Source organism: Orbicella franksi, chromosome 8, assembly GCF_964199315.1.
Source record: "Orbicella franksi chromosome 8, jaOrbFran1.1, whole genome shotgun sequence".
NCBI classification, from domain to species: domain Eukaryota; kingdom Metazoa; phylum Cnidaria; class Anthozoa; order Scleractinia; family Merulinidae; genus Orbicella; species Orbicella franksi.
Genome location: NC_138152.1, coordinates 20,186,972 through 20,210,204, shown reverse-complemented (window position 1 = coordinate 20,210,204; position 23,233 = coordinate 20,186,972). Strand labels below are relative to the sequence as shown.

General features: G+C 38.7%; 1 protein-coding gene across 4 annotated transcripts in view; it reads right to left on the bottom strand.

Annotated features, from left to right (window-relative positions):
* Nucleotides 1-23,233, bottom strand: part of LOC145494583 (uncharacterized) — a 35,233-nt gene that overhangs the window by 3,437 nt on the left and 8,563 nt on the right. The window contains exons 1-27 of one of the 4 annotated variants that reach the window (XM_081474094.1): nt 21,041-21,097; nt 20,609-20,904; nt 19,685-19,856; nt 18,970-19,207; nt 15,869-16,063; nt 15,294-15,398; nt 14,525-14,629; nt 14,158-14,326; nt 13,835-13,964; nt 13,279-13,387; nt 12,955-12,995; nt 12,101-12,266; nt 11,488-11,642; nt 11,138-11,264; nt 9,985-10,185; nt 8,295-8,476; nt 7,790-8,144; nt 7,298-7,405; nt 6,276-6,316; nt 5,719-5,884; nt 4,842-4,996; nt 4,425-4,551; nt 3,209-3,409; nt 2,311-2,492; nt 1,850-2,177; nt 295-604; nt 122-187 (exon numbers count right to left, since the gene is read on the bottom strand). In XM_081474094.1, coding sequence (XP_081330220.1) covers nt 122-187; nt 295-604; nt 1,850-2,177; nt 2,311-2,492; nt 3,209-3,409; nt 4,425-4,551; nt 4,842-4,996; nt 5,719-5,884; nt 6,276-6,316; nt 7,298-7,405; nt 7,790-8,144; nt 8,295-8,476; nt 9,985-10,185; nt 11,138-11,264; nt 11,488-11,642; nt 12,101-12,266; nt 12,955-12,995; nt 13,279-13,387; nt 13,835-13,964; nt 14,158-14,326; nt 14,525-14,629; nt 15,294-15,398; nt 15,869-16,063; nt 18,970-19,207; nt 19,685-19,856; nt 20,609-20,834 — 4,360 coding nt within the window. In that variant the 5' untranslated portion in view covers nt 20,835-20,904; nt 21,041-21,097. Of the gene's footprint in view, nt 1-121; nt 188-294; nt 605-1,849; nt 2,178-2,310; nt 2,493-3,208; nt 3,410-4,424; nt 4,552-4,841; nt 4,997-5,718; nt 5,885-6,275; nt 6,317-7,297; nt 7,406-7,789; nt 8,145-8,294; nt 8,477-9,984; nt 10,186-11,137; nt 11,265-11,487; nt 11,643-12,100; nt 12,267-12,954; nt 12,996-13,278; nt 13,388-13,834; nt 13,965-14,157; nt 14,327-14,524; nt 14,630-15,293; nt 15,399-15,868; nt 16,064-18,969; nt 19,208-19,684; nt 19,857-20,608; nt 20,905-21,013; nt 21,098-23,233 lie in introns of those variants that run through there. The other 3 variants (XM_081474092.1, XM_081474091.1, XM_081474093.1) reach the window with 3 other exon arrangements.

Below are 23,233 nucleotides of genomic sequence, written 5' to 3'. Positions count from 1 at the left end.
CTGATCAAAGAAGGCCCTTAAACGCTCAGATCCAGTTCATGACCTTGCTGGTCAGGCAACGCCCTGGTCTTAGAAAGTCTTCCTCGGGAATGCATTGTATCAAAGAATCCTTGCATATTACCTCTCATTCCTTTTCCAGTAATAGCAGTTTTGCATTCCAAACATCGCTTTAATCGAGGCGCACATTCTGCAAAGTTAACAGATTGACACTAAAAGTCATTTTGATTCGCAAAAAGAGAAGCAGTTATTTACGACATATTGTAAACAACAACAACAATAACATTGACAAGTCACCTATACACACTACAGTGTGGCCGCAGGGTTTAAATGCAACGACAGCCTCATTCTCTTCGCATATCTGACACTGCGGTTTTTGTTCATTACAGGACAGCAGATTTTCACTTTCTATAATTTCTTTTGCTTGATCCATATGTTCGTCGTTGCCATCAGCCTGTGTTTCCAGATCTGGACCTAAGCTGTGGTCATTTTCTGCGACTTCGTTATCCACAGCCATTGCGACATCTTCATCGGTGCTATTGTTTAGTACTTCTGTGTCCGAAGGTTCTTCTTGCACTTGATTAGTCACTTCCAGGACGATATTTTTCTTTATATAAAAACAAATGAAATTTGAAAATATTTATTTGTCCCTATTTATTTCAAACTTCCCTATTTGTAGTAATAGATGTCCAACAATAGCAATTAAATGTAAGCATGACGATAGATGCGGATGCAGCCATAACAATACTGGAATAAAGGACCTGAAAAAATGTTCAGGGTTTGAACGGGACTCGAACCCACGACCTTTGCGATACCGGTGCAATGCTCCGCCAACTGAGTTATCAAAGCCACATGAGAACGGTAGTGTGTGGGTTGGCCCTTTACGTTCGTTGGACGTAATACGCGGCTCAAGTATGTCAATTCCATAGCAATAGATGGAATTTACATACTCGAGCCGAGTATTACGTCCAGTGAACATAAAGGGCCAAGCCACACACGACCGCTCTCATGTGGCTTTGATAGCTCAATTGGGAGAGCATTGCAACGGTATCGCAAAGGTCGTGGGTTCGAATCCCGTTGAACGCGTGAATTTTTTCCAGGTCTTTTTTCCAGTAGTGTTATGGCTGCATTCGCATCTATCATCATGTCTATCCCATTTGTCTTGTTTTCTTTTAATGTTTTTTTTTTTTGTTACGTTAAAGGTGAATTCTCTGCAGCTATGACGCTAGTTGTTTGTTTGTTTCAGTTTGCTTATTTGTTGGCTTTTAGACTGTTTTGGGCTAAATCCCGCTTGTAGAGGCAATTAATGATGCATTCCTTTTACCGGTCGGTGTACTTTTTTAATATATATCTACCTGATAACCTGTACCTTTCAATACACACAAAACTTTACACTTTTTTTAGATTCGCAGAGGAATAGCTACTTAGTAGAAATGTTGTGAATAAATCGTTATTGTATGTATTGGTTGGCGTGAGACTTTAAAACAATATTAGGTGAAATAAAATCCTCCCATAAACTCTCACGCTATTTAAATTACCATCATTTTGCCACTCCTTTACTTAAGAGGGATCAAGAAAGATCCTGGGTGCTGGGTTGAGATTCATTAATAACATTAATTATTGATAAAGATAAGTTGTTTTCTTATCGTCAATGATCCGCCCAGCATCAACATCTGAGACGCGGATTAAATTCAGGCCGAAACTGGACTGGCGTCTCTGCTCTTTTAACTGCAAAGCTATGTTATATATGACAAGGAAACTCCTAAAAAACTTACGGGCATGTCTTATCTCATAAATTAACCTGCCGGTACATGTCACACGTCATTGTTGTGCCATCTCTTTTCGATCTTACTTGGTACGAGGGCTCTCCGTCGACAGAATTTTCCACGATATTAACGTCCTCGTCCATCGCCACATTTACAGCACCTTGATCGTCTTCCTCCCCCTGATTTTCCTGCCCTTCTGTGGCCTGAACAGGTTGATCTTGGACGGTGATGTCGCCGTTGTCCTCATTTATATCCTCTTGCTTGCTATTAGCTTCACTTGTACTTGGCTTGTTTCTTTCCACATCTCTTTGGGTCCCTTCTGCCTTTTTGGCTAACCTAGTACTATTCATTATTTGTCTGTTTGAGGATGGGTTTGTAGCCCCAAAGCTCGGAACTCTCCTAATCTGTGAAGTCCTGATATAAATGAAAAAATAGAAATATTTTGACTTGACTTAGTGGACATAAAAGCATTTTACATATGCTTAGTAATAACGATACTCTAAAATGGGCAAATGACTTCACAAAGACACACTGCTGTTTCTTGTACCCGCCAGATGCCGCAATCTCTCGAATGAGATGTTCAACTTCTGACCCTTGACATCTATGAAGTGGGGTTTCGCCTCTTCCATTCACCTTGAACACATCAGCTCCGTAACTTAACAAGCAGCGTGTAACAGTTGCGTAGGAACGACTGTCTCCGTGAACTCGTAACAGTAACTGGAGACTAGGCTGAAACAGGAAGAGAAATTGACGTGATTAGAACGTTGCTATACAATATTTCCGGTCAATAATAGATACATTCCCTCCTGGTAAGTACATGAAAATTGAACCATCAACAATTTAAACACGTAATACACTAAAAAACGGAATTGAATGCACACAATTCTCATCTGTAAGAGCCACAGATCCATTAACACACTATTTTTCCCGGTTATCAAATTGTCCGCTCACTAGCTCCGATATTTATCCGTCTTCGAGAAATGTTTTTCTTGCGTAATAATCAAAAAGAGGCAATTCTAAACGCAGAGTGTCTTCTCTTTCCTTTCTATTCTCTTTTCTAGTTGAGCACCGCGATCATTTAGTATTCGACTTTAGGCGGGGTCAATACAAATTTCGCCAAATCGCGAAATTGTGTCTCGAAAATTTTCTAAACAGTCTTTTAAAAACCTGAAACAAAGATGTAAACTACCAATAAATTTTAAAGATCTTGTTTGATATTGTCTTTAGTGCTGAAAACGAATTTAAAGCCACCTGATTAAACATAATGGTCACTGATTAAACTTGCGGGTATACAATTGAAGTTCAGTACCGTATATTTTTCCACACAGAGCATGTTACCAAAACAACCGGTTAAACTACATTTTTCCAGCTATGTTCGAGTGACTTAATTGGATGACATCGGATGGTTCTTTGATAAATAGAACTCTATAGCATTATATGTTTACCATTTGACTCATTAAATCTGTTCCTAGCAAGGACTCTTTAGCCAGGGCAATGTGCAATGCTGTATCTCCGTCCTTGTCGACAGAATTTACATCTGCTCCATGATCGAGAAGGATTTCGACCATGTCCGAGTAACCTTCATTAGTGGCCAGATGAAGTGCTGATTGATTTTCAACTGTAAGCGCATTGACATCACACCCAGGCTTTCGGACAAAAAAAAAAAAAAAAAAAAAAAAAAAATTGTGATAGCTAGCCTTAATTAAGGACCTGTGCACACAACGACCGTCAAATTATTTCAGAATTAGAAAACGTTTAGCTATAACAATTATTTAACAGAAGAAGAAATACATGCATACACTATGTGTAGAAAGTTGACAATAATACACAGAGTTAGGCCAGCCTGAAAGCGTAGCTCCTGGGCCGGGTTGTTCAGAGCCCGATTAAGCAAACCCAGGAAAAGGTAGAATTTTGATTTGAGTTAACTTTTTGAGTAACTTTGCGGTGAGGTTTTTAGTATATTGTTTGGCCTTCTGATTTGAGTTTTAGTAATCACCTTATACACAAAACTAAGCAACAAAAAACATTTGTATGGAAGAAAAAGTTATAATTCGGTTAACTTTTAATCCCGGGTTAGCGTTAATCAGGTCCCGAACATATCCTGCCCTGTCTTCAACAAGTTAACCTGACATTAGCCGGCGATCCAATCGAAAACCAGCACTTGGTCAGCGGTCAACTTAAAAAAACCTCGATGAACTGTAAACTTGAGCCTGCGATATGGTCACGTGATACTGGTCAGCGGATACTTTTTTTGACAAGTGTCAATTGATCATAACCTGGATGTCCAATATCAAAGAAGTACACCTTAAAGGCTGCATGTCTGTCAACCTATTATTTGGAGTATGGCCGACATGTCGCTCGACTCCGTCGTCGCCGTCGTGCGTACGCGCCCACGAGCAATATCGCTAGCCACGATACAGTATGGGGCTCCGCTTGACGGCCCTTCGGGCCCCGGCCGGAGCTCCGCAATAAAAATTAACTACATTCAATACAAGCATAGGCGATGACTCTTTAAAATATCTGAAATATTATAATTATAATTTCGTACGGGAGACCAAAACAGGAAAATAATTTTACTCATTTCGTAACTGGCTATTTTCTACCCTTTTTTTTGCCAAATATAATTTACGTATACTCAAGTATAACAATGAGGATGTTTACCTGCTTCAGGAGGATTTTGGCTATTTCGCGGTGGTCATTGATTGCTGCAATATGAAGGGTTGTAAATCCGTCACTTTTTGCAACATTCAAGATATCGCCGGCCTTTGCAAGAAGCTTTTCCACAGCTCTGTTAAGTTGAACACAGAACAAGTTTATTCTTCAAAAAGGCCATAATAAGGTTAATAGCAACTAGCAATATATTTTGCGATGTTGAAGCTGGTTCACACATATTATTACATATTCGAGTAAGTGACAATAAATTCTCTATCGAGTTCACACCTGAATAATAGCCATAATCTATTTCCTGTATGAACGCCCTTCACTTCGATCATGATCCTTTGTTTTTGTTGTTGTTGTTGTTGTTGTTGTTGTTTTGTTTGTAGTCACAACGTACTAGAGCAATATTCCCGAACCTACCGCTTGTTTCCTTTCAGGATGGCGTACTGAAGATAATTGAATCCTCTTCTGTTGGAAACTGTCAGGGAGAGCCTCGCGTCATCTAACAGCATATCAAACATGCTGTGCTTCTGACCAGAGATGGCGTCATGAAGTGGGGTGTCACCAGCTCCATCCTGAAAGGAATCCACGCGTGTTATTATGGAGCCCTTGGTATTATTTCAGAAGCATTTATTATACACTTATCAGTAAAGGTAAAGGTAAAGGTAAAGGTAAAGGTAAAGGTAAAGGTAAAGGTAAAGGTAAAGGTAAAGGTAAAGGTAAACTTTATTTAGCCAGGGTGGCCCATTCAGCGACGAGGCTGACATCCAGAGGGGCCCTGGACTAAAAATATAATACTTAAAAATACAAGACGTCGTGATAATTTAAAAATACAACATAAAATTTAAAAATATAAATTTAAAAATACAAGTAATAATTAAAAGTATAGAGTATAAACGAGCATGCAATTTTTCATTTGGCTGTGCTCAATTAAAACCGATAACTGTTAGTAGATTAGTAGATTAGTAGATTACAAGAGGAGATTGGTTAAAATAGCGCCATATGACCATGAAAAAGCTGGCTTGGCAGAAATGCGATAAATTCATATCACTTTGTCATTGACAAAGCTATTTAAGCCCGGTCTTGTGTGTCACTTAGGCGAAGAATTTAAGAAACTGGACACAAGCTAATTCAACAAAAAACGTTCTAACTTCGCACATTTAAAGTTGCTCTCAAAAATCGGAAGTTCCATCTGATACTGGACAATAGACGACTCGGGGAGACCGCTAATGCTGAGAAAGTTTGTTTGAAGACAATTGGGGATGCTTAACTCAGTGGTCATGTTACCGAAACAAACCTGTAGATTAACATTACACTCAGAGCACTGTGTAAGTATCCTTACAGCCATTTCATTATTTCTTTTCACAGCCAAATGTAACGGTGTACTTCTGTTACTGCTGTGCTGCACATTTGGGTCGAAACCTTTCTCCAATAAAAGCTTCACTGCTTCACCACTCCGGTCCCTGAAGTCAACAGACAGCTATCGATAAGTTACACTTTTTTTTTTTTTTTTTTTTTTTTTTTTTCACTAGGTCAGAAGCCTACCAACAAATAACTAACTAAAATGGATGACGACACAAAGTAAAAGTAAAGTAAAAAGAAATGCAATTCTAAAGCAGGTATTGGGTTTTCCATATTTTTGCCCTATACGCCCTCAAGGGGTCCATGCTCAGGCGTTTTGTTTTGTTTCGTTTTTTTCCACTACACGACAAAAGGATTATGGCCGCAGGCCGGACTTATGCACCAGCCTCCTGACAAAACATGCGCCTACTTCAGGAGTCTTATAATAAACAAAAATATGTTTACTTGAGTCAACTTGAGTCGTATGCTTGCTAATGTATGACATAAACTCACGCATAAGTGGAGTGGTGCATAGCTGTGTATCCCTGACTGTCCTGCGTAACGAGGACACAAAAGCATAACAGTTAAGAATTATTACAAAGAAAGTGTAAGAAACACTACACGTGTTTTTTGGTAAACGCCATGTTTGGAATACGTTCGATCTCAGTCTTTTCTTTTACCCTTATACACCACGACATCCTGAAAGACTACTCACTGAAGCTGGGGATACGGAAATGTGAGGCGATAATGATGCATTTATATAGAGCGGGTTTACGAAAGCTGTTTTTACGATAACTGCAGACATTCGCGCGCCGTCATTGGCTAATTTTCATTTCCAACAGGCAAACACATGAATTTATAATTAATGCTGTGTCGACAAGCGAGAGCGGACAATTTGACAATTTGTTATGGTGAAAAACAAATTGACGTCAGTTTTCCATGCGTCTGTCCTGTTATTGACAATAAATTTCTTCATAACCTTGTCAAAGTAGTCTGCACATCCACGGCTATCGACTCGTGGATCCACAGCTACTTTGACAATGTTGATGACCAAATTCATCATCAATAACAGACGCATGAAAAACTGGCGTCAATTTGTTCATAACATACGGAATTCTTACCCAATTCTAAGAATTGAAAAAAGGACTCTTTCCCAAAGGCCAGAGGTTTCATCGGTTGGGCAGGGAAGGATCCAGAGGTTTTTTTTTTTTTTTTTTTTTTGAGAAGACGGTGGTGGGAGGGATGGGGTGCTGCCTGGTACATTAAGGTTTTAGCATCAATGGGGCATGTCCAAAAAATGTTAAAATTTGAGAATTAGAACCTAATTCTTATTCATGATAGGAGAATTGCACTGTTAAGGAGTGCAATCAGGCAATTATACAATCAACGTTTTTCTATGCAAGTTAAAAGGGGCGCATATTAACATTAGTTACTAAACAATTGATTTATGTTATGTCGTCGAACTCATGCATGATGTGTTTGTTTGCGATCTAACATTTTTGTTTAATAAAATAACATCAATTTTAATTAATTACCAGTACAGTCCTGTTGGCACCTCTGTCTAGTAACTCTCTTATAATATCACAGTGTCCCTCGTGACAAGCTAAATGAAGGGCTGAATGGCCACCCTCTATCTCATCGATCTGCCGATTAAAACAAAAATGAAAAAGCAACAATATGCTGTTGGGATCCTATTCTATGCTGCTATTAAAAACAATTAATTATGACGTAAAGCATGAACAGTATGTTTCACAGTGAAGATCGAGGCCGGCACTAACTTTGAACGCTTGTTACTTATCTCTCCTCTTTCTGTTCATTCAATACGGACCGTTACAAATCGTCCAAAGGTTTTTATATTCCAAGCGACCTTCATTTGTAAATCCATGACGGACCCATAACGTTATTTAAAACTACGTGAAGCCTCATAGAGATAGTAAGAGAATAGTTACTAAACAATGAAAATGTAGCATATACATCTATACCGAACAACAAAAACGCTGTTACTAAACCATGTAACATATTTATACCACTTCTGGTTGAGCATCAAGGATATCTCTGACTCTTGATAGTTGGTTTGTTTTAGCAGCCTTCACGAGATTTGAATTTTCTACGATATTATCGTCCTCGTTCAGCGGCGTATCTTCCTCCTCCTGATTTTCTTGCTCATCTGTAGCCCGAACAGGTTGATCTTGGACAGTGATGTCGCTGTGCTCATTTACATCCTCTTGCCTATGATTAGCTTCAATTGTTTTTGGCCTGTTACTTTCCACATCTGTTTGGGTCCCTTCTGCCTTTGTAGCTGAGCTACTACTACTCACTTCTTGTCTGTTTGAGGATTGGTTTGTAGCCCCAAAGCTCGGAACTTTCCTAATCTGTGAAGTCCTGATGATAAAAAAAAAAAGAAAAAAAGAAAAATGCGGAAATATTTTGACATGACTTAGTGGGCATAAAAATATTGTACTAATGCAAAGTGGTAGCGATACTCTTAAAGGGGTAAATTACTTCACAAAGACACAATGTTGTTTCTAGTACCCGCCAGATGCCGCAATCTCTCGAATGAGATGTTCAACGTCTGATCCTTGACATCTATGAAGCGGGGTTTCGCCTGTCCCATTCATCTTGAACACATCAGCTCCGTAACTTAACAAGCAGTGTGAAATAGGTGCGTAGGAGCGACTGTGTCCGTGAACTCGTAACAGTAACTCAAGACCAGGCTGGAGAAGGAAGAGAAATTGACGTGATTAGAACACTGCTATACAATATTTCCGGTCAATAATGTATACATTCCCTGCTGGTAATACTAAGTACATATAAATTGAACCATCAACATTGTAAACTCGTAATACACTAAAAAACGGAATTGAATGCGCACAATTCTCATCTGCAGGAGCCACAGATCCATTAACACAATATTGTTCCCTGTCATCAAATTGTCCGCCACTAGCTTCGATATTTATGCAGCTCCGAGCAACGTTTTTCTTGCGTAATAATCAAAAAGAGGCAATTCCAAACGCAGAGTGTCTCGTCTTTCCTTTCTATTCTCTTTTCTAGCTGAGCAACGCGATCATTTAGAATTCGACTTTAGCAATTAATACAAATTTAGCCAAATCGTAGCCTGCGAGTAGGCTCACCTTTGAGTCACACGCGCGAGCGGCGAAGAGCAAAGCGATGCGACGGGAAGGAGTCTGGTGAAGAGGCGCCAAGAAAGTGAGCCTGTCGTGATCTCTGTAATTTTTTCATTTCTGCTTCGTCTGAGCGAAGTGAAATACCATTGGTCGAAAAGCGGGAAAGGCGAGAAAACTGTCAATCGATTATGTTTGATGAGGAGCGATTAAATCCCCATGGAGCCATGGAGCCGCACAATAAAAAAACAAGTCGCCCACATGTGGAGTCAGAGGAAGAGTTGAATGCGCTTATTAATGATGTTTTAACAGAGTTCCAGTCTATTTCTGGTTAAATGTCAAACTAAAGAGGGAGCAGGAAATAGCAGTTGAAATTATGTTAATGAATTAAGACGTACTTGTCGTTGCAGACTGCATATGGGAAGAGTTAAGTATTACAAACGTATGTGATTGTAAGCGGGCAACGAAGCAACACGACTGCGTTTGCTCGTTTACCAGCATCGTCAAAGACCAGATTGCCAAAGAAAGATCACTTGGAATCAAGTGTGTGTCCTTAGTAGACATAAACTTCGACGGTGTTTCTTCGGCAAAACTTTATAAACACGGATATCGCGCCTGCATGTTGTTATGAGAAAGATTTACAATTTTCCCGAGAAATCTGAGCTACCAAAGTTCACACTTCCGGTGAAAATTAATTTACTTATTCTTTTCTGCGGTTTCCGGGGTGGAAATAAAAAATTTGCAGAGATCAGAGCAGGCTCACTCTCACCTGAAACAAAGATGTAAAGAACCAGCAAATATTAAAGATATTGTTGAATATTGTTTTGAGTGCTGAAAACGAACTTAAAGTCACGTGATTAAACATACCGATTAAAAATACGAGTCAAAAATTAAAACTCACTACCATTTCTTTCTTTTTTTTTTTTTTTTTTTTCCCTTTTTTCTTTTGTTTTTGTTTTGTTTTGTTTTTTTTCACGCAGAGCATGTTACCAAAATTACCAGTTAAACTGCATTTTTTTTCCGGCTATGTTCGGGTGACTTAACTGGATGACATCGGATTGTCCTTAGATAAACAGAACTCTATAACACTATATATTTACCATTTGACTCATTGACTCTGTTTTTAGCAAGGACTCTTTAGCCAGGGCAATATGCAATGCTGTATCACCGTCTTTGTCAACAGCATTTACATCTGCTCCGTGATCCAGGAGGATTTCAACCATTACCGGGTAACCTTCATCGGTGGCTATATGAAGTGCTGATTGATTGTCAGCTCCAAGCGCATTAACATCACATCCAGGCTTTTGGACAAACATTTATGAAATGATTTCTTCAAACCTAAATTCATTGTTAACTGATGTACAGTGTATGGGCATTAAAAAACGTCGAATGATAATCATTATTTTTAACAAAAAGAAAATGCGTGTATATACTGTGTGTAGAGGGTTTACTACATAAAAAATAAAACTAAAACGAAAAAAAAAAGAAACTTTGATTAGTAATGAAATATCAATTCAGGTTAACATTACATGTACTACTTATTTGTTGCATCGTTCTTTTTCAGTTTTAATATGTTTTTCCGGCGGAGTTTATTCTGGGCTCCATTATTAGGCGGATTGAAGGTTTTTCGGTTGAAAAATTCTGCGTTTTGCGTCTTGTGAATAGTGCTCTTTAATTATATAAACTTGTTGTTTAACAAGGATTTCCAGCCCTGATAACAGCAGTAATTGAACACGTGCAAATTTACTATATTTGCACCACGATGATATCTATCACGTAATATTTGATATCATGTTTGACCCTGTACTTAAATTTGTGGTACATGAAAAAGCAAAGGGAAAACGTTCGTGTGGCTTATGGACAACTTTTGAAGAGTCTTCGAAAATCTTCGGAAAGAGGTCGGATATCGTCGGAAAATCGTCAAAACGTCGCTATTTGTAGGTTTTTTTTTTTTTGCAATGAACAAAATAATACATGGTTGTTTCTAGATATGGAATTTCTCGTGACTCGTTCGCGGCAATCACTCGCGAAATACCGAGTTGAGCACTCGAAGAGAAATTCCACATCTAAACGCGTTATATCAGTTTCGTGAATAACAACAAAAGGATTGTAGTCGTGCACTTAGGTTGAAGTTTCGTACGGGACACAAAAACTGGAAAAAAATTCAACTCACGTCTAAGCTTCATATCTTTTTCCCCTTTTCTTACCAAAAACAATTTTCATACCCTCAGGTAAAACAAAGAGGAAGTTTACCTGCTCCAGGAGAATTTTGGCTATTTCACGGTGGTCATTGATTGCTGCAATATGAAGGGTTGTAAACCGGTCACTTTTCCTAACATTCAAGACATCCCCGGCTTTTACAAGAAGCTTTTCCACAGCTCTGTTAAGTTGAACACAAAACAATAGCAAATGATTGATCAAGAGGCACTTCTTATTATTTCCTTTTAAATTTCGAGTAACTAATCACAAGCACTCAAGGTAAATCGCCAATTTGCAATGGCTGTACTATTAAGCAGCCCTAATCTCTTTCCGGTATGAACTCTCGTCACTTAGATCAATCTTTTTTTAGTGGCTATGTACTGGAACAATATTCACGAACATACCGCTTATTTCCTTTCAGAACAGCGCAATGAAGATAATTGAATCCTCCTCGATTGCAAACTGTCAGAGAAAGCCTTGGGTTATCTAACAGCATATCCACCATGCTATGCTTTTGACCAGAGATGGCGTCATGGAGGGGGGTGTCACCAGCTTCATCCTAAAAAGCAATCCACACGTATTACTATGGAGCTGTTTGAATTATTTCAGAATTAATAAACACTTATCTGAGCTCATTTAAAACCCGTAGCCGTCAGCTAGTTGCTTAACAGTAAGTCAGATATCCCTTTTTTTATAAATCTGATGTGAGAAGAGGGGTCCGGTTAAAAGTGCGCCACATAACTTTACTTTTATTTGAGAAATGAAATGTTGGTAATTGTATAAACCTAAATATTTAAGCGAGATACTGTGTGTCTCTTCGGCGAAGAATTTAGGCAATTTGGCCAACAAAATTTCTTCCGGCTACTACCATTTTAAGTTCCGCTCAGTCATCGGAGGCTCCGCCTGAAACTGGACAATAGAGGACTCAGGTAGGCCACTTTTGCTGGGAAAGTTTGTTTAAATACAATTGGAGATGCTTAAGTTCGTAGGCTAACCTACAGGCCACGTTCAACTAACCTGTAGATTGACATTACACTCAGAGCACTGTGTAAGTATCCGTGCCGCCATTTCATTATCTCTTTTCACAGCCAAATGTAACGGTGTCCTTCTGTTACTGCTGTGCTGCACATTTGGATCGAAACCTTTCTCCAATAAAAGCTTTAGTGCTTCACCGCTTCGGTCCCTGAATTCAACAGACAGCTATCCGTAAGTAATACCGATGAACACCGTTTCTTTTTGAGTGACGACCCAAGATGCCACTGCTTATCAAGATGCCATTGCTTATTTGATAAATGAGATCCCTGTCTACCGAAAGTAAAGCAAGAGAAAATGAAAACATCGCGGCTCTTTTTCCAATGAAGCAATTCTAAAGCAGCTATGAGGCTTCCATTTTTTCGACTTAAACCTCCCTTAAGGGGCCCGTGCAGGGGCGAAATAATTCAAGATAAACGTTTTTCTCTCACTGCACAACACCGGGACAACACGAGGATTATGGCCAGGTCTTAGGCACCAGCTACCCGACTAAACATGCCCCAAGTTTAAAAATCTTATAATAAATACAAATGTGTTTAATAATGCGTAGAATTAATGGAGTCACTCGCTTGTTTTATTAAAACAAAACATGTTAACTTCAATTGACCAAATTTAAGTTCAATTTTTATACCCTTTATTTCATGTACATTATCCGTCATCTTGATCGTTATATTTTGAAGTACTGGCGGTTGATCGATTGTTACGTGATGTAGAGTATTGACTTTAGCAGACGTAAGCTAAACAATGAACAGTTATAACCACGACACGAAAAAGGGAGTGACAACTTGAGACGCATGCCTGCTAATTTGTAGCCATGCTAGTGTGTAACAAAAACTCACCCATAAGTGGCGTGGTGCATAGCTGTGTATCCCTCACTATCCTGTGTGATAAAGATACAAAAGCACCAAGGTTCAGTATTAGATACAAACTTGAAAAACGCATCGCTCGTGAATTTTGGAAATTAGAACGTAATGACCAGTCCCCTCTATGAGACGCTCCTTCAGGGAATCATGGTAGTTTCTCTTAGGACTGTTTTGTTATAGAGAGCAATTATTAGCCAACTACATAATCCAACGTTATTTTATGCAAGTTAAAAGGGGTGCACATATGTTTGCGATCTAACATTTTTGTTCAATAAAATAAAATCATTTTTAATTAATTACCAGTGCAGTTCTGTTTGCACCTCTGTCTAGTAGCTCTCTTATAATATCGCAGTGTCCCTCATGACAAGCTAAATGAAGGGCTGAATGCCCACCCTCTATTTCATCGATCTGCCGAGTAAAACAAAAAAAGGAAAAGCATAAATGTAATGTTGGGATTGACATTCCCTTTCTCTGGTGCTATCAAAAATAGTTTAAAAATAAATGAAAATTACATTAAAGATCTCAACAGCATGTACAGTATTTTTGACAGTAAAGATCGAGGCCGGCACCAACTTTGAACGCTTGTTACCTATCTATCACAAAGCTTGTATCAAGATAGCTTATCTTTCTTGCAGTATGCCTTCTTGCACTATGCTTATACTTTCTGCGCCTTTCATGTTTGGCAAACTTTCGGGCCGATTATTTTATACGAGGTTCAATTTACCCCTGTTTCCATGATTATGAGGGATTTCACGACAAGGAGGAGGCTGGAGTTTCCAATAGGGTGAAACATTAAATAATTACCCTAGGCAATGATCACAGAATGAGAACTATGTAAATATAAAATTAAATTATCACTTCCGGTTGAGCATCAAGGATCTCTCTGACTCTTGATAGCTGGTTTGTTTTAGCAGCGTGCACGAGACTTAAACTTCCTTGTTCACTGGCGTGCCGGAGAAGAACATCTCTGAAGAAACGGAAGAATCCTGTTGGGGGAAAACAAAATACAAAACAGCAATAGCAGTATTTGCTTAACCTATCCAAAAGGCGCTATTTCACTAAACTATGTAAATAAATTTACTTAAAGCTAAACACTCTGACACTTGAATAAAGTCATCCCTTCATTCATTCATTCATTCATTCATTCATTCATTACATTTTGAAATGCATTTTCCTCACCTAATGGATCTTCGTTGCTTTCATCACTACTGTTCATGCTCTGACTGGGTTCTGGTTCTGTGACGTATGTCACTGCAGATGGACTGAGCATCCATTTGTCCCCTTCCACTAACGTTAGGATATCTCCGTTACCATCAACCTCAAGCACCTTACCGGTACGACCAAGGATCTGCAAATGGGAGGTCTAAATAGCTCAATAGTGCATTTAAATGGAAAGAAGGTAAATTGCCATTTCGGTTACTCGCGTTTACATCAAAAGCTAATCACTACTGTTTTACACTAGTAGCTCAGTAATAGTACTTTAGATACTTAATGGTATCGGGCTGGACAGACAGCAAACGAACAAACAATAAGAGTAGAAACTTACTGAAATCATTGCTTCGTTCCAGCCACCGTGCCCCTCTTGCAGTTCTTTAACTAACTTTTTGTCACTTTTGACTACGACCTCATCGCCACGCTTAAATTGTTGTATCTGTGTTAAAATATAGACAGAACCAGCGTTTGTAATGTTCGTATAATGGTTATCTTCTCATCCATAAGAATCGTACAGTAAAGTGCTATTTGCATAAGGCTTCTGTCCATCTATTGCTGGAGGAAATACGTCTTTCAGAGTGGTGGAAGAAAAACAAAATTTCGAGAGCGGAACCCCGCCCCAGACCAACAACTCGTAAACACCCCTCAATTGTAGGTGAAAAATGAGCGGTGGCAATAAAAATACAACAACACCAACAACAAGAGAAGGGGAACGTGGACCTCCCCTCTCCCCTCGCCCCTTCCCTCAAATATATTTATGCTGGCTCGATATACCAAATTCAAAGCAGGAATTATTAGCTACTCGAGATTATTGCCAACTTCAAATCTTGCCATGCATTAGTTTTCTTACGTTTAACAGTTTTACCCTTGCAAAATTGAAACTGAAAATGAAGACAATGAGAAAGGTAACTTTGAGACAAGAAAACCAAACACCCTAATTGTTTTCCATCAAACGGATCGTATTTCGCAAGAATACATAAATAATAAACTTCCGAAATCAGTTTCAAATGGTTGGCAAACTGTTCCATAGGTTAGATCTAGTTTATACATAGTTGGTAGCTACCAGTCATGTTAAAAATTAAAACATGTTAGCTTTACTTTACCTTTGTTAACGCCGCTGGATTGTAACGCCATCTTCTGTCGGGATACTCAACAACGACATCTCCATTAGCAGTGAAATCCCGTACGACACCAACTTTACCGATAAACTATGTATTGACGGAAACAAAATACGTAAGAAGTTTTTCTAGCAAAAATAATCTGATCACGATATTTTGACCAGCTCTTAGGTAACGATGGCAAACAAAGGGTAAAAAAAGGGTTAAAAGCAAAAACAAAAACAAAATAATATGAATCCCTGGAAGAAAAAAAAACTATCATTTATTTAATTGTTTATCATTTTTATTTTTCAGGGAAATATGAGCAAAAGCTTAGACCAATGTCGGAATGCTGTAAAAGAGAGTTAACAGAGAGCGTTTTGCTCGTATTGAAAACAATTAAAACCTCAGACTTTTGAGAGCAGATAGGAAGAAAGAAGCTGCCGATTTTATACTCCGTAGTGATAATATTAAGAGTTTGCTACAGTTGGAAAGCAATGATCGGAATTTTACAGAACTCAATTTGGGATCACCATGTTCTTTCAAGGAAGATAAACAAAACAAAAACGTTTCCAACGGACCTTCTCCATGTCTGCGTTCCAACCTCCATGGCCAACGGATAACTCCTGAAGCTTTTCTGTGGTCACCTGCTGGACACAGACATTGTCGCCTGTTGTAAATCCGCTTTGAGACTTCTTGAGCTGGACTATCAGAGGAGGCAGGTGATCTCTATAATAACATCCCCCAACAGCTGGCACAGTACACTTGACATCAACCTTAATGAAGAATTAAATCGTGTCTTCATGTCGCTACTGACAAACCGAATACATTTTTACCTACAGGTCTCATGTCGTTGCTTTGATTCAACAAAATTCGATTTTTTAATTGGATCCTGGGCCGCTAACCTTTTTTTATATATAGAAAAGTTGTCCTCGCAGTAACTTTAAAAAGCAGCTATGTCTTAAAAGGTGTATTTCCGTAAGTACATATTTTTTTACAGTGTATCTATATAACGGCAAAATATAAGGATCCATCGTTTGGTTCCGGGAATTAGGTTGCGTAATACACTGGCCGGAGGTAATCACCAAGAGATTAAAACTAAATCATACCACAAATTGGCTTTAAGAATGTTATCTCTATCGTTTTTTTGTAAAATAACTGAGATACTACACACGCTCTGATTGGTCAATACAGTTGCTAAAACTATGTTCTATTGTATCGGTAAACCACGGTTCCCGATCTATGGCAGCTCTACACAGGAACTAGAGAACTCGGAGCTCTTTCGATACCAAATGCAATAAACAGTTTTATCTTTCATGGGCTGAGATATCAGTAACACGAATATCTTTTCATTCAACATAGCAATTTTTCAAGGGAAAAACGACCAGAAGTTGGTCGTCAAATAAAGCTTTATCTGTTTTTTCCACGGCAAAAATTTCACGCCGACTCCGGTTACGCTTGACATTAAAATTAAGGAAGTTTGAAACTGCAATAAGCGTAAAAAACTCTCTTGGCCTTTAATAAACAACTCCACAAATCAAAACGGCGTGGTACAAAGAGTGTGCATACAAGCGGCGTAGATGCAAATAGCGTGGGTACAAACAGCGTGGGTTGAAACTAAAACAGTAAAAGAGCAAAAGTTACAAGTTGCGACTAAGCTAAATTCGAATAAAGAAATAACAAAACTGCAAAACGAGGACTGTGAATTACACTTACATTGTTTCGGCCAGAGAAAACTGTTGTGAAACGGGCTGCGAATAACGCGAAGAGACTAGCACGAAAGCTAAATAGAACTGCGCTAAGCGCGGACCAAAATGAACTGCCCCAAAACTGTACTGCAAAGCTATGATATGGAAAATACGCTAGGACATGCGGAAAATAAAACTATAGAAACTTAGAAAGGCGCTAATGAAGATGAAACTGCAAAGAAACGCTAACGAGGGCGCGAAAACTGACAGAAAGGAATAAACACCTAAATTGACGCAAAAAAAAAAAAAAAGACTAAACAAAAGGACGAAAAGAAGTATAAACTAATTTGCGTACGCAAAGGAAAAACAAATTACGCAAGAACGAATAATAGAAAAAATGTTACACTTGGATCTTACAAAGTTTAAGACCCTTTTTTCGGTGCTTTACACGGTCTTTTGAGGACGGAGTCAACTAGGCTTGACTGATCAATTTGGGTTGTCAAAAAACCCGGGGAAAGTACTTCTTTCTATCAGAAATTTTGAGTTTAAATTCAATGCATGCATGCATAACACGATAAATGAATTTGGTTTCCATAAACTTAGCTTTCAAGCAATAGTTTTCATTTAGCAAAATACAGAGAAACACGGACCTCATGATGTTCAGCATACGTAAATAAATTCTAAATAAATTTCGGAAGCAACGTTTCTGTAATCAACCTTTGTTGCGTTCGTAAAACTTTGGAAAGTTATCGTTAACCACTGCGTTGAATCACCTCGCCAAGCACATGAACTTCATGAACTTTGGACTACTTGCAAACTTTTCGTATTTAGCTCTTATTAACAGAGCAGGATGCCGAACGCAGTGAGGTCTGTACACACGACCGAGGCCAAGATTATCCCATACAGACCGACTTAGTTCGGTTAATAAGATGTTTAATATATGGCAAAGAAGAAAACTCTAATTCGTTTAATGTAACTGGTTTGCTGACATTTTGCTTGCGAACGACGATGAGCTTAACTTAAACCTGCCGAAATTTGCTCGTCCTCTTTACTTTTTCATTTTTTGTCATCAGATCAGGCTTCTTGGCACTTCCATAAACGATTCAGAAGAAAATAAAAGAAAATGGTGAACATTTTTGTATTTTAGTTTGCTACTTTTTCAACGTAAAATGAAACCGGTCTAGATGCTGGTCTAGATGGGAAAATCTAGACCGCGGGCAATATCGATTTCAGCCAATCAAATTCGGGAATTCGGTAGTTCCCAGTCCTTGTAAGACACAGCCAAATAATAAAGACTTTTACTTTCATGATGACCGATTCCACCTACGAATCCTTGCATATCCCCGTCAGAATACTTTTGAGTCAATTGATATTCTTTTTGCCTTTCACCGATAACCTTTTCCTTTTCTTTCTTAAAACTTTTTTGGCGTGAAATGTTTTCGTCGCTTTGCTCTGCGGATTTCGTGTCCTGCGCGGAGTCTGTGCTTTCACTCTTTTAGTCACTGTAATTGGTTTGTCGCGTCATCTCATGAATTTGATGAGAATAAGCAACTTGATCACGAAAACACAATAAAATTTCCTCTCATTGACAGGCTTTTTCCATAGTTATTTCATAAAAGCGATAGACCACCCCTTCTATGGGTTTACCGGCGCAATAAATCACTTGGGATGTTGGGAGAACACTTGAAAAGCCTGCAAATCACTCGCCTAACGGTTCGTGATTTACAAGCTTTTCTTGTTTTCTCCCAACATCCCGCGTGGTTTATTGCCCCAGTAAACCCATAGAAAGAGTGGTCTATTGCTTAAATAGTACTTGCTTTCAAATCAGCATTGCTTCTCTCAGAGAAGATTAGTAAAGTCAAGGCATAACATAAAAACATGAGTACGGTTAGAAAATAATGGACCAATATCCTGGTCCTTCCGATAAAAAAATAAATAAATAAATAAAATAAAATTTAAAAAAAAGCGGGTTAAAAAAATGATAACAAACGTACTTTTCCATCTGTTCCAAGTCTGTAAATGTTCCCTTTCGGTCCACTCTTCCAAGCCACACGAACAGCATCATTCAAGGTGTCGTCACTCCATCCCGTGATCTCAGTAACTTCGCCCTCCATTTCGGAGCCTCTATCTGATTCTTTCCACTCCCAGTCTGGTCCCCTGACCACTTTGGCGCCTTTAAACATTCCACGGGCTTCAAGTTTAAGGGATCCTTGCCTTGTTCCAACGGGTACACTATTAAATTGCCCCAAGCATATATTTAACTAAGCTTGACTGTCAGTGTGGTAAGCGAAAGTGATTGTTATAAGATCCTTATAATTCACTCTGTATTTCAATTCTAATGTAAAAGAAACCGATACCTTAAAACTATATATTTCTTGGTAGTCGGTGCCGTACCAAAGTTGTAATATCGACTCGTTCTTCTTATAGTTAGCACCGGGTTCTAATAGGACTGATAGGCCTTGAGGGACAGGGATAGGGGTGAAATAATATCAAAATACGAACTCCCCCTCTCCTATCCGAGATAACACAATTAATTTGCTACGTGAAATAATCACTCTAACTACAACAGAGATTATTTCCTGATTTCTTAATCCAATTTTTTAAGGTTCTGTTCTATGGATTTTTTTACATATCCCTGACCTTGAAGTTAACCTTGCACAATAATAATAATAATAATAAAGTAATAGTTTGATCATCTTGACAACTTACCCTTTGGCACGACTCTTGTCAATGCGTTCAAAACGATGAGTGGTATCATGAATATCTGTCATGTAACACGTGGTACAGAGATCATAGTTTGCGCAGTTTAAACAGCGCCAGCGCAAACCAACAACAGGATCTTGATTGCAGCCATCGCAACAGACGTAAACGTGCCTTACCCCTAGAACAGAACGCAACATCTAATCAATTGATGACCTTATTGTGAGTCCAGAATGAGGAAAATTAAGAAAAAATTAAGAGAAAATTAAAAACAAAATTAAGCAACCATCTACAGGATACAATTAATAAAATTAAGGTCACACGAATTGAGTGAAAGAGTGAGTCACGATAGCCAGCAAACATAGCAAGTAAACATCACTTGCATAGTCGCACTGTCGTTTGTAACATCCATTAGATGTCACTGTAGTACAAAGTGCTTTTAAGCGTCTATAGGCAAAAAAAAAATGTATGTATAATATACGCACGTTTACGCTTCACTTCCTTTGAAAGGGAGCACCGTCACGATTACGGAAAATTTAACCATATGGATGGTTTTATTATTATCTTTTTTTTTTCTTAGAAAGCGCGAAGTTTTCCGCGTCGATTTCGTCGAAGTCACGAGTGGCTGGTATTAATTTTGTGACTTCGCTTATAACTCGGTTATAGATTTAATTCCGCTCAAGCATTTCAGACTGTCAACTATACTATCGAAAGTAAATCGAAATGATTTTTCAGGGTCTCGATCGTTTTGATATTAGTTGCCACCAATAAAATAAACTGTAACCAGAGAGTTTTATGCATTAATTATAACATTCGTTGTTTTGACTGTTTGGAATAAATTACGCTTGTAGTGCATTTTATTTTACCTCTTTATGGCAACGAGTTGCGAGTTCGACATAGGAGGAAATATAATAAAATAACGATAAATTTCACCTTGATTTCCGGTTTCAAACACACGGAGATCGTGTTTTCCATCGAAGCCAGCCCTGTAGTTTGCTTTAGTCCCACAATCCCACTGAATCCAAACAAGCTGAGGGGTAAAAGGTGATTTCTTGTCTTCACCGATTTCAACCACAGTTCCTACACAACCTTCTCCGCCATCCTGATTCCCCCATTCCCAATCTCGTCCACGGACAACTCGTGTACCCAGAATTTCCATTGCCACAGGCACTCCGTGCGTCACGACTGCAGCAGATACGATCAAAAGAGAGCCTTGTCGAAACGCTGTCCTTGCAAGCGAACGAGAAACAATAATATCGCTTGTTAACTTCCGGTTTTAGTAAACGATGGATGAAATAAATATTTTGTACAAATAATCACTATGTAAAACAAACGAACGTTTGGTTTTTCAAATGCATTACACACTATTGAAATCCGTCGACAGCAAAGAAGATGAGCGTGTTTGGCTACCGTTTAACAATCCTCTTATAAAATGCTTATGTCACTAAGTTTCTCGGAAAATGGCCTTGATTCTACGGGGATTCCCCATCATTACGATCTGAAATATGATTGGTTTATTTCGGTCTTGCGTCAGCTATAATTGTCAATTTGAATGGGTTTTAAGTCCCGGCTTAAACGTCGCATTTTACACACGCCGAATCAAATACTAATTTGAGTCGACTCGAATGAATAAGTTCGGCTGATTTGATTTAAACGTCGCATTTTTTTGTCGAATAAAATTGCTGAGCGCGAGCGATAGCGACGTGTTAACTCCCATTCGAGCAAACATAATTTATTTAACATAATTTATGAATTAGATTCGGCACATGTAAAATGCGGCGTTTAAATCAACTGTCGAACTTCAGTCGTATATTCGACTGGATCAGTCGAATATTCGACTGAACTGGCATTTAATTGAAATATGTCGCATTTAATTGATTTAAGGACGGTGCCTACATTTGTTAGTGCGCATACTTTCTGCGCATCACGCAAGGCATGGTTTAAGCGCCATGCGCGCGCTGGGGTTGACATTGACGCAATCAGCTACGCTACCAAGTACACGACTAAAAGAAAGCAAAATTTTTCTACTGTGAGCAAATCAAGTTTAATGAACCCGTACATAAACCAGGAACACCAGAATAGCAGCATATCGCAAACCACTATATGTTAACGTCTTCCAGCTGAAAACCTATCTGTTATATGTCGAAAATTACACTGAAATCCAACTGTAAACATGTACCTGCAGATGGCGTAGTGCGCGCGCAAAAGAAGTGCGAAATACGCAAATGTTTTACTTACAGGGGAGGTGACAAGAAAAAATGTAGCGGGCACCGTGAAAGTTTTCAAAAAAGATCAATAACTTTAAAAAAACGCGTGGTTACCCCTAAATTTTATGTTATGAAATGGAACTGGCAAGCCTATTCAACACGTGATTAGTTTCTGAATGTGAGCAAAAGGTACTTAGACTGTATTTTGGCTGAACCCGAGGAAGGCTGTCAGAGACGCTAAAAGCGCTGTTGCAACGATTTTGTTATTAAAAACAAACCAAAAATGGTTTTTATGTTACCATTTACCATGCAGTTTTAAGATCTTGGTAAACGTGTGTGCTTGTCTGTTTGTAAGGGCGAATTCAAAGGAAATCTGTGAAGAAATATCCTTTCCATCTTTTTTTCAGAAAATGCTGATGTCAGCATTTTTGTTGAGATTCAAAAAAAATGCGCGGCTACCCCCTTTTTTCTTTGTGGATTCCAATAGCCCTTGCAAAGATCTACTTTTTCCGCGTGGTCCTAACCTGGCGTAAAAACCTTTGTATTTAGTAGGCACCGTCCTTAAACGTCGCATTTTACATGCACTTAATTCGGCAATTCGATTCGGCGCATGTAAAATGCGACGTTTAAACCGGGCCTAAGCTTCAATGCATATTTATTTAACAGTTCGGAATATCCCGATAAATTAGGACAGTCATGACGTCATGAAGCTATTGTTAGCAGGGAAAATGGCGGACCTTTTATGCGGACCAAGAAAATATGTTGTTTCCAGTCTCGCGTAGTCTGGCCAGCATTATCCAGGACTTTTTGCGACCAAACGTTGAGAAGGAGAATAAGCGGCCATTTTGGTATTAGGAGAACGTTGACTGTCTTCTAATCATTGAGTTTTTTTGCTGTCAAGCGACGATGTAGACGCGATTTTGTGGCCAAACATTAAGGTTAGTAAAGTGCACGCGTTATTTTCTAGTATTCGCGTATTTTTCATTGAGCTGCGTATATTTTTTACTGGTTCTAGTAATGTTAAAGTCTCATCATGCCAAATTACACGGTTGTAAACAACGTCGATATTTTGTAAACTCTCTTTGAATTTGAGGCGTTACAAGTGTACCTGAACCGCTGTTGTTATAAGGCTTGAGTAATGCATCGTTCCTTCATTTTTTATGACAGTTGTTTTCAATTTCTCTCTCTTAAGTACATGGAAGAGCATACTCGACTGCTCGAGGCACTTTGCCGAGTTTTGGGGGAAAAAAACAAAGGGAAAAGAGAGGAAATAAGACGTTGCTAAGTACGCGGACGAAATTAAACAAATTTGGGAGGTCTCTGTTTTCGTGGATTCACCGAATGTGTACCC